The following is a 12,367-nucleotide window of genomic DNA, read 5'->3' on the forward strand; positions in this document are numbered from 1 at the left end:
AATAAATCACCAAAAGTTGCTAGAGACCATCAAAATTATGACCAGATTCACCAATTACACTAAAAAGAAATATACTCTGTTTGGTTTTAGTTTAACAACTGCAGACCCAGCCAAGGCTAGTATACAGAAAAGTCACAGTTAAATAAATTATGATTAAGCATGAATGTGTCATACTCCATAGCCCACAAGTAAGGTTATCAGCTATCTGAACAGGCAAAGAAGGATTCGGATAATTGGAAATGAGATGAAATGGGGGGGGGGGGAGAAAGGTTACACTAACAGTTTAACTTTCTTAGCACCTGTGACAAAAATTACAACAAAAAAATCTGAAAAAAGTTGCTTAGGCCTATATGTATAAGAAATTACTTTTTCCAGCATTAGAAAGAATGACTTTTTCAATCACAATGTTTTCCCAACAAATCTTTATTTTCAAGAACATATGCCAGCAATAAAATAGAATCTATAACAGTCAACGGAAATTTTACTATAGAAATATGATGACTCTACAGACTATAGTAAACATAAATTTGAAGGGGCTAGATTGAAGCCAACTCTTGAAATTAGAAAAAAATAAATAAATCTAGACTACCAAATCTGTCAATAGACAAAAGAAAGTAGACAATTGTTAATATTACAATATAAAGTTTGAATTACTGCTATGAAGTAGCGCAAAACAAAAACAAAAATCCTAATATACTCAAAACACCATTTTTTAAAAAATTCCATTTATATCCCGCCCTTCTCCGAAGACTCAGGGCGGCTTACAAGCTTAGCAGTAGCCTTCATTCTATGTATATGCCTGCTTATTAGGGCTTTCACACACACACCCCAAGCGGCATTATTACAAAGTCAGCTTAATTGCCCCCAACAATCTGGGTCCTCATTTTACCTACCTCGGAAGGATGGAAGGCTGAGTCAGCCTTGAACCTGGTGGGATGCGAACCTGCACTAATTGCAGGCAGCTGGTGTTACTTACGGAGGCATTAGCTCCGTAAGGCTCTTAATAGTCCAACCAAGGCTCTTAATAGTCCAACCAAGGCTCTTAATAGTCCAACCTCCTACCCAAGGCTGAGAGTCCTGTATCATCTTGGACAAATTCTGGGAGGCAAGCTGTTCCATTGATTATTCATTCTCACTCTCAGGAAATTCCTCATTTCCAGGTGGGACCTTTCTCTGACCAGCTTCTACCCATTACTTGTTGTCCTGCCCTCAGGAGCTTTGGAGAATTTCCCTAAGCCTTCTCTTTATTAGGCTAAATTGGTTTCTTCCTATGACTTAGTCTCCAAACACGTTATTATCTTTGTTGCTCTTCTCTGCACTCTTACTAGGGCCTCAGCATCTTTTTTTGTATCATGACCAGAACTGAAAACAATATTCCAAATGTGGCCTCAGCAGTGCAGTACTGAGTTGTATTATCACTTCTCATGATCGTGATTCTATCCCTCTGTTGATGCATCTTAGGACTGTATAGGCTTGTCTGGCAATTGCAACACACTGCTGGCTCATATTTAAGCAGTGTTTCACTAGAATATCTATATCACAGGGCACAACTGTTGAGCCAGGTACTGCCTATCCTGTATCTGCATCTGGTTTTTCTGGCCTAGATGCAGGACATTACTTTTCTCACCATTGAAATGTTTCTTGTTAGATAAGAGTCTAATGTTCAAGTCTGTCAAGATCCTTCTAAATCTTGAGTTGTATTTCCAAGTTGTTAGTAATCCCCTCCCCCCACAGACAGTTTAGCATCCACAAATTTGATGAATGCCCCTTCAATTCTCTTATCTGGATCATTTATGACAACATTGCTATTGTTGAAAATTTACTAATAGGCTAACCCAGACCACATACATGTAAAACCAAGTCATATTGAGGTAAGTAAGAACTAAGCTCCAGAGAAAAGAAAATATATTAAATCAACTATGACAAGTCACCGCTATTTACAACTCTCTTTATAGAAATTAGGGACAATGTTAACATCTCATCATCTTCTATCTTGGAAAAGGGAACCATTAGCATAAATAATACATTCATATGTTGCAATACTGCTAAATTGCCTGAGAACCTAAACCGTACTTAAGTAAATTTCAGTGAAATTAAATGCATGAGCAAAAAAAGCTATTGCATTTTATTATAACCTGAAACCTGGCTCTTTATGAGCCATCATAAAATGTCTGCACTATTGCAAAACTAGCATGCCCAAAGAATAATCCAGATGCCTTTCCAAGCAAAAGATGCCTTTCACTTGGAAAACAACATCATAAACAGAATCTCCAAAAACCTCCACGTGCAAATCTTTCTGTTTCTTATTTCCTTACAGAGAATCATGTGAAGCTTGACAGATTTAGTTAGTTCTGGTGCAGGGTGACTGATTTCATAGGCAATGAATATGTAGAGCTCAGAATAGAAAAAAGGCACAATTTAAACTGAGATACTTTAACCTGGAACCTGTCAGCTCTCAGTATTCTAAGTATTCCACATTTTTCATGAGTATGGTTTAGAAGATCCTGATAGGAAGAGGTATAGAAAGATCATTAATTTAAAATAGTTTTCATAGTAGCCTCTGTGCTGTGGAACCTCCTTTGATCTGGACACAGCAGCCCTCACCACCACCACCACATTAAGAATAGTTTTTAAGTTAAATAATTCTGCCTAAATACTGGGATAGGGTTTTTTTGGAGCCTAGGATTGTGTGGATTTATGGGTTCAAAATGGTGGATAAGATACCTGATTTGTTTGTTTTTCGTGTTTTTTTTAAGTCATTATGAACAAGAGTTGTGTTTTGCGTAGACATATAAGCCAGTCAGTTAATTAATAAAAGGACTAGCTAGTCCTTATAAAAGAAGTGGATCAAGATTCATTACTAAAAACAGGGGTAGGGGGGGAGTGAGAGGGGAGGGGGAGGGGGGACTGTTAAAGATAAACTGTATATTAAAACTTTTCAATAAAAAAAACAATACAAATTTATGATGGACTTTAAAATCCCTTAATCCATAAGCTATCAGGTGCTTCCCCATCAATCTACTTGTACATTTAATACTTTCAACATTAATGTATGTGAGATATGATAATATGAAAAACAAGCTTCCAGACTGGGAAATACTCTGTTCAGGGAGGTTTGCCTGGCCAATGTTTTGCTATATTTTTGTTTCATATCAGATAAAAAAATGAGAATTTATATACAGATTTTAATAATTTTAATGGTGCTTCATAAGGATTATATAAATATGCATTGCTTTTGGAGAAAACCTTTTTTCAAAAGTGAATAAAGGAATTAGACCATAAAATTCTTTGAGTATGGAAAAGGAAAATGGACTTTGCTTCATTCTAATGCAGAATTCTTCCTATTGTTACAGTGTAAATGTAAATAGTGTCTACAGAGGCATAGAATAATTGGAATGTAGTCTAGTTTCATTTTTTAAAAAGAAATATACAATGTTTAACCATAAATAGTAATGATGGAACCAATCTGAGATACAATTTATTCCTGGGAACAATTTGCTACAGACCTCCTCTGATGTCTTAATATTTTAAGACATAATTGTCTAAAATAGCCCATACTCTTTCAAATGGCAACTATTACACAAAGAATTGAACTAAACATTAGATGCATTTTCATTGTATAAAGAATAAACATTGTTATATATTTTCCTCTTTGTTTTCTATGTCTTCCTGTGTGCATACTGCTAAGAAAAGAAATGAATCCATGAAATTAGCACTCTCCTGCATTAAAAGTGGTTGCCATATTTTATAGCAATATCATATTATAAACATCACAATAATAATACAGTATTAGATTCCCCCATACAACTTTGTCAAATCTATCGAGAACTGTTTCTGTTCTGACAGACTATGACCATTACCTCTATTCATTTTTTTACATACTAACTTCTGACCACACATACATAATGCTTTATATCTAAAATTTGTTCCTCAAATTCATCACCATCCACTATTTGTCCCTTGTTAGGTTAATCTTTTTTTTTCTTCCAATGAACTGTAAAGGTCAAATCATTCCATCTTTCCAGATATCTGTCCAAAACTACAGCTTAGAGAGTTTGATCCAAAATATATAATTTGTGTCATGACAAAAATGCTTATCAGATACTGTACAGATACTAAGACCAGGCAAATTCCTGCTGTTCTATGCTACTAAGAATAATTTTACCCAAAATTGTTAAAATGAAATAGATTCTATTTTTTTAAATATCTCCAGCTTTTGTTACACCTATTAAACTGAGATACAAAGCCTTATGTCTTATCCCGAATAAATTGTTGCAGTGCATTATTCCTTATGACAATCCATTAAAAATACAGCAACATCTTACCAAAAAAGTTGATATTTCCAATTACTTTCTATACATATATATATATAAATAAATAATCTCTCTTTTCTAAATGAGACAGATGCTCTTTGTAAAGCAAGTTAAGATATTCCTGTTTATTAACATTGTTATTCTGAAAATGTGAAAATCAGAAGACAATACTTTAGAAACCTGGCGATGAGGGGAAAAAATTAATTGGATTGCTACATAACTCATATAAAAGTAAGTTGCTTGCCAAAAGGACTTATAAAATTCCCAATAGCACTGTGACATTTCATCACCTCAATGAGTCGGTCTCCAGCCTTTAATCTTCCATCTTGAATAGCTGCGCCTCTTGGAAGGATATTTTTCACATAAATTGGAGCTGAGCCACCAATAGGAACATCTCTTGAAGTGATGCTAAATCCTAGGCCTTCAGTACCTATAGAAATTATTTAAAAGTATTGTCAGCTTATTCTGTGCCTCTGCATTATCAGAAATTTTGGATTTACATAAAGCTACCTAAGCATCCATATTTTCTTTCTATAGCTCATCATATTTAATAAATACAGTCTGATATGGTCTTTCAATATCACAGTGTGCATATAGCTCTGATAACCATATCAGACAGTTTCAATAACAATTCTTAATATATTTTTCTTTTTTTCAATACTGTAAATAAATGAAAAAGTATATTATTTAATTGGATTCTCTTGATCTAGTTTTAGTACTTGTGTGAGGGAATAGATCACATTTTAGATCCTATTTATGCAAAAATACTGAAAATTCAAAAATGTTCACAAACTTCTAAGCACCACTGTATGGAGTCATTCCAGTAATATTTCCTGGTCTATGATCTCAAAGGCTGGGAAGAAATCCAGGAGAATCATACAGTAGCAATCTCCCAGTAAAGATAATTAACCAGGATAACAAAAGCTGTTTCAATACTGTATCAAGACCTAAAACCAGATGGAAATGGATTTAAATTATGAGCTCTGTATAATCACTAACCTACTGAGAATAGTGGGGCTCATTCTATGCAGAATTTTATAAATTGCCATTTTAGTTCCATGCTTTGAAATAGATGTGGCATCGTTATAAAGCAGATTATAAATTGTGTAAAATCTCAAGGTAGCTGTGGGTTTGTATAAAATCTTAAGGTAGCTATGGGTATATCCAGTTTGATTATGATTGTCCTTCTTTCACACTGTTTAATCCAGCCATCTTCTCCAGTGTCTCAAAAAGAAGAGCTGCACAGATACACAAAAGGGTAATGAGTTTAAATGGTTAAACTCATGTTTCTCCTTTACCTGGGAGACACAGGCTTGCTATCTGTCAACAACTGTTCTTTTTTGGCCTGTGCAAGTTGCAAGGAAAAGTGACTCCTGAAAGACATCAAGAAATTCTGCTCCCCAGTTTTATCTACACAAGCCCACTGAAAGTCTAGTTTTAGCCTGATTAATTTTTTTAGAAACAAGATTTAAAATATGGCTTGAAGCCTGCTCAGTGTCTCAAAAGAATATGCACATAGTAAGCATATAGAAGAAACCAGAAGCTGTCTAATCAGAGCACGAAGTAAGGCTGTACTATATGATATTTCCAAATGGTGTTCCAAATGTGATATTTCCAAATGGATATAGCTAGAAAGGGCTAGATTAAAAAACAACAACAGGAAGACACTGATCATAACAACCCAAGAAAAGACATCAAGTACCAGATCTTAGAAGCAGGGGTCTATCCAAGGTGCAAACTGTGCAGAGAGGTCTCAGTCCAATACATAGTGGGAGGCTATAAAATGCAATCAGGAAAAGTGTACAGGCAGTCCTAGACTTATGATCAGAACTGGGTCCAGAATTTTAGTTGCAAGTTTTGGTCTTTGGTAAGTCATGCAGTTGTTAACTGAGATGATCACTTCACTCAATAACTGCAATCCTAGCTCTCTTAGTTGTGTTTGTTAAACAAACAGACAAAAAGAGCCCCATGCCAAAAGGGACCATGGAAAGTAACTCCTGTGTTTGGATGGTAAAATATCTGAGCTGAAGGATGAAGTTTGGATGGTAAAATATCTGAGCTTCCTTTCTCTTGCCCACCCAAGCCTTTCCCTCCCATCTATGAATGGAGAAAGGTAACTCAAATCTTCAGAATCTAAGCTTCCTTTCTCTTTGCATGCTGGCTTTCTGCATAGAAAGCTAATGAATACATGTTTCTGAAGGGTAGAAACATCAACTCTGGTAGCTTTCTGGTCAGGAAGATGCAGGGAGAAGTACAGGTGAAACTTGAAAAATTAGAATATCGTGCAAAAGTTCATTTATTTCAGTAATGCAACTTAAAATGGGGAAACTAATATATGAGATAGACTCATTACATGCAAAGCAAGATAGTTCAAGCTGTGATTTGTCATAATTGTGATGATTAGGGCATACAGCTCATGAAAACCCCAAATCCACAATCTCAGAAAATTAGAATATTACATGCAATCAATAAAACAAGGAGTGTTCATAGAACAATATCGAACCTCTGAAAAGTATAAGCATGCATATGTACTCAGTACTTGGTTTGGGCCCCTTTTGCAGAAATTACTGCCTCAATGCGGCATGGCATGGAAGCTATCAGCCTGTGGCACTGCTGAGGTGTTATGGAAGACCAGGATGCTTCAATAGCGGCCTTCAGCTCTTCTGCATTGTTCGGTCTCATGTCTCTCATCTTTCTCTTCGCAATGCCCCATAGATTCTCTATGGGGTTCAGGTCAGGCGAGTTTGCTGGCCAATCAAGCACAGTAATCCCACGGTCATTGAACAAGGTTTTGGTGCTTTTGGCAGTGTGGGCAGGTGCCAAGTCCTGCTGGAAAATGAAGTCAGCATCCCCATAAAGCTCGTCTGCGGAAGGAAGCATGAAGTGCTCCAAAATCTCCTGGCAGATGGCTGCATTGACCCTGGACGTAATGAAGCACAGTGGACCAACTCCAGCAGATGACATGGTTCCCTAAATCAACACAGACTGTGGAAACTTCATACTGGACTTCAAGCATCTTGCAGTGTGTGCCTCTCCATTCTTCCTCCAGACTCTGGGTCCTTGGTTTCCAAATGAGATGCAAAAGTTGCTCTCATCAGAAAAGAGGACTTTGGACCACTGAGCAACAGACCAGGTCTGTTTTTCTTTAGCCCAGGTAAAACGCTTCTGACGTTGTTTGTTGTTCAGGAGCGGCTTGACAAGAGGAATAGGACATTTGAAACCCATGTCCAGGATCTGTCTGTGTGTGGTGGCTCTTGATCCACTGACTCCAGCCTCAGTCCACTCCTTGTGAAAGTCCCCAACACTTTTGAATGGCCTTTTCCTGACAATCCTCTCCAGGCTGCGGTCATCCCGGCTGCTTGTGCACCTTTTTCTTCCACACTTTTCCCTTCCACATAACTTTCTATTTATGTGCTTTGATACAGCACTTTGGGAACATCCAATTTCTTTTGCAATTACCTTTTGAGGCTTTCCCTCCTTATGGAGGGTGTCAATGATGGTTTTCTGCACAACTGTCAGGTCAGTAGTCTTCCCCATGATTGTGATTCCTACTGAACCAGACTGAGAGACCATTTAAAGGCTCAGGAACCCTTTGCAGGTGTTATGGCTTAATTAGCTGATTAGAGTGGGACACTTTGAGCCTAGACTATTGCACCTTTTCACAATATTCTAATTTACTGAGATTGTGGATTTGGGGTTTTCATGAGCTGTAAGCCATAATCATCACAATTATGACAAATCACGGCTTGAACTATCTTGCTTTGCATGTAATGAGTCTATCTCATATATTAGTTTCCCCTTTTAAGTTGCATTACTGAAATAAATGAACTTTTGCACGATATTCTAATTTTTCGAGTTTCACCTGTAACAGGAAGCAGAACAAGACTTCCAAGCCTGCAGAAGCTTCCACATCCTGCTGGGCCAGGCGGGAGGGGAGTTGCAACAATCCCCATATTTGTAAGGGTGGCACATTACCAAGTGCCTGAATTTTTATCCTGTGACTACAGGGGCATTGCAAATGGCTATAACCTTGGGCAGGAGTTGTAACTCCTTTCTTTCAGCACCATTCATAATTTGAAATAGCCCCTGAATGAATGGTCATAAATTGAGGATTATGTGTATGGTGATCAGTACAACCAGGCAAGTGGCCTTGTGTATATGAATATCTGCACAGTGAATGGACTAGACCAGAGATCTTCAGACTTGGCCCTTTTATGACTTGTGGACTTCAGCTCCCAGAATTCCTCAGGCAGCGTGCCTAGACTAGACTCTCCAAGTCCAGATGGGAGATTTCACAGAATGTTGTGGAGAAACACAGGACTAAGATTCTGTAGAACTTCCACATTCAGATGGATATGCAAGGACTGTCCTATTAACCAGGCACTGTGTAGTAGACAAGGACTAGAAGACAGTGGTAGTGATAGATGTAGCAGTTCTGAGTAATAGCCACATCAGAAAAAAAAGAGTATGAAAAGCTAGAGAAGTACCAGGGCCTTAAGGATGTTTGAAAGCAAAAAGCAAAGTGGTCCCACTGGTGGTAGGACCATTCGTAGTTGTGATTACTAAACGAGGAGCGTGGCTCCAACAGATTCTAGGAAGAACATTGAAGTTCTGTGTCCAGAAGAGTGCAGTTTTAGGAACAACTAAATTATTGCACAGAACCCTCAAACTCCTGAAAAGGTCTCTGATACAGGACCCAAGACACATAACACCTATAGGGTGAGAAGGGAGATACATACATACATACATACATACATACATACATACATACATACATACACATACATACATACATACATATATACATACATACACACACACACACACACACACACACACACAAACATGCCTAGTTTTTAACTGCTGTGCTGTCCACATGCCCACCAGACATTTTGAAAAACATATTGTTCATTTAAAAAGTTCCCTTTTCTCTCTTCGCTTGAGTTTATGCAGAAAGGAAACTTGTACAGAATTCAGTCATTAAGAGACTATTATCTCCTTTAATCTCCATGTGGAACCAGCTGAGGTCCCTCCAAGTTTTCATCTTCTTTTGACTTAAGTGCTTGTGAACAATAAAAAACGACACTTTTCTGCAATGAATGTTCTTTGCAGCTTTGGGTTTAATTAATTTTATTCTTACTTTGTGTGCTGAGACATCACAGAGATCTCACCTAAATCATGAATTGATTGCTTAATATATTTCATTTCTTGCATTTTTTCCTCTTGATATCTAAATCAAACATTATAGTTTGCTATGAACAGAAATAATTCTGGATCGAAGTAGTGGAATATTAATTAGGTTTCTACTTTAAAGATTTGATTAATAAATACACATATTGAGGCATTTCCAAAGTGAAAACTCTCAAAATATGTGTCAGTGAGGTAAGTGTTTTAAAAAAGTGCATTCTGAATTGAAAAAAACTAACCATTTAAAACCAAACTGAACTTTTCAGAGTTTAAGCCATTTGTACTTTAGCAATGGATAATTTTCAGGGAAAATATCTCCCTTTGGAAAGGGTGAAATACAAGCAATTATTTTGTTTAATTCTAATTCAATTTATTTACAATATTTATTTGCTTTTTTAGAATATTTTTAATTTGGCTTATATGCAAAAGCCCGCTCACATTAGATTTCAACAATAATAATGCATTATAAAAATTATTGTTGGAATAAGACAAGATATGGAAGAATGCACAGAGGATGATTAACTCTAAACCCATCCTTGTTTAATATTCATGAGTAATGTTCATATTTGAGCAAAAGTAACAGCTATGAATATAGTCGGTGCACCCCACAATAATCTATTTATTTGCAAAACTGAGTAATGAAAGAGGTTATGTCAGAATGAGTAGGAGGACATTCCATTACAGACCAGTACAGAGTTTGCAGAAATACTTGAAAATTTTAAAAAGAGGTGGATTAAAAGACTGGGAAAACAAAGTGGAAATACAAATGAAAAGCCAAAAGACTTACCTCAAAAGGGACTTTTTACTTCTTTTTACAAAAGAAGTTGTTTAAAATCTTTCATATGGGAAAAAGAAAAAAATGAAGATCAAATCCTACCATAAATAGCATCTGAATGAATAAAAGCTTAAGACTGTTAGAAACAAAATGAAGTACAAAGTTGGTTTGTTTGATCACAGTTAAAATGAGAAATATTTGTAAAAATTTGGGATACCTTTATGGACTATTTCCTAATCTTAAAAGGATAAGGGATGGGCTATGGAAAAAGAAGATGATTGCATCTAACATAATAGGAGGTGATGAATTAGGATTTTTTTGTATTTGTGAAGAAGATTGGAAGTCACTTCTTTAAATATTACTTTCTTCGTACTCTTTTTTTTCTTTTTTCCTGTACATTTTTTATTTATTTTTTTATTTTTCTCTCTGTGTTTTTGTATTTTTTATTATTGTTATAAAAAGTGTAAAATTGGTTTTGAAAAAGCAGTATTAGACTCAGAAATGGGCAACATATTTGGTATTAGAATCAATGAGCTGTGGTGGCTCATTGGTTAGAATATAGTCCTGCAGGGCAACACACTGCTCACTCCAGGATTTTGATTCTGAACAGCTCAAGGTTAAATTAGCATTCCATCCTTTAGTAAAATGAGGACCCACATTGTGTTGGGGGAGGGGATGGAAGAGGGGGCAATATACTGTAGTATATGATTGTTTGTGTGTATAAGGGAAGATAAGTCATTATGACACAAGCTTCTGTCAGCTTAGAGCAGACATGTCAAACTCATGACATCACATGACATTGTGAAATGTATCGGGACTGTTTTGCCATTACTGGCAATGAGGTGGGTGGGGCTTCTGCATGACACATCCAGCCCGCGGGCCAGTAGTTTGACACCCCTGGCTTACAGTGTTTGAGTATACAGTGTTGAATGTCAGGCAACTAAAATGGCTAAGGTCTGAGGGACAAACATATCAGGAGAGATTGGAAGAACTGAGTATGTATAGCTTGGAAGACAAAAGAAAAGGGGTAACAATGTTTGAAACCTTTAAATATATTAAGGATGTGAATAAGGTGCTAGAAGACAGAATTTTCAATATTAAGTAAAAATCGAGAACCCAGGGACATTTATCAAACTGTCAGACGGGAATTCAAAAGTAATGTTAGAAGGTATTTCTTAAAAGAAAGAGAAGTGAAAACGTGGAAACAATTTCCAGAAGATGTAATAGTCAGTCATCAGTAACGGAGTTTAAACATGCTTGGGATAAACATAGGTTTATCTGATAAAAATAAAAAATTACATAAATATTAATAATAAAATAAATAAATTAAAAAGAAAACAAAAAGCAACAAAATTCAAAGGGCAGACTCAATGGATTACTGGATCCTTTTCTGCCATCCTTCATGTGTTTCTATGTATGCAACATGTTCTTCAAGAACTGCAGTTGCCTTTGAGTGATACTCTCAAGACTGCCTTCCACAAAGTAGTGGATTGAATCAGATTTTACTTTGTTTTATTTTATTGACCTATCATAGAAATTAAATATATCAATGCTTTTCAATCATGCATTAAATATTTTCCCCTTTCTGGCATTTTAAAAATTATAATTTGCAACTTTGGAGATCTCCACTGTCTGTATTTGAAGGTTTTGATAATTCAAATGTTTTCGGTTATAATAGGGACTATATAGAAAAATTAAAGATCTAATTGCTCTGTTATCATATACCAGGTTGAAGTTTTTCAACTGTGAAATAAATGTTCCATCATGTTTGAAGCAAAAAGAAAAGAAAAGGTATAGGAATGAGACATAAAAATAAAACAGTGATGGCAAGCTGATTACAGGCCTATTTATTCCTTGCTGTTTTCCCCAATAAAGTGCAATCCCACTCTGATTTTAGTGAATTGTTCATCAAACACAAATAACATTGTTTACTATGTTTCATTAGAAGTCCATTATATGCCAACCATTATTCAGGGAAATTCTGCAATATCACATGGATCAAGGCTAAGTAAATGTTTTGTTTAATTACACTCTTTGTAAGACTACTAAGATGTCATGCTTTTCAAATCCTTTTATACTTGTGATCCACAAT

At 36.1% G+C, this 12,367-nt stretch overlaps 1 protein-coding gene across 6 annotated transcripts in view; it reads right to left on the reverse strand.

The window, feature by feature from the left end:
• Positions 1-12,367, reverse strand: part of PARD3 (par-3 family cell polarity regulator) — a 671,095-nt gene that overhangs the window by 261,342 nt on the left and 397,386 nt on the right. For all 6 annotated transcript variants that reach the window (XM_083376219.1, XM_083376217.1, XM_083376216.1 and 3 more), the window contains one exon: positions 4,604-4,743. In XM_083376219.1, the coding sequence (XP_083232345.1) occupies positions 4,604-4,743 (140 nt within the window). The remainder of the gene's footprint in view (positions 1-4,603; positions 4,744-12,367) is intronic.

Source organism: Vipera ursinii (genome assembly GCF_947247035.1).
Source record: "Vipera ursinii genome assembly, chromosome: Z".
Classification (NCBI taxonomy): domain Eukaryota; kingdom Metazoa; phylum Chordata; class Lepidosauria; order Squamata; family Viperidae; genus Vipera; species Vipera ursinii.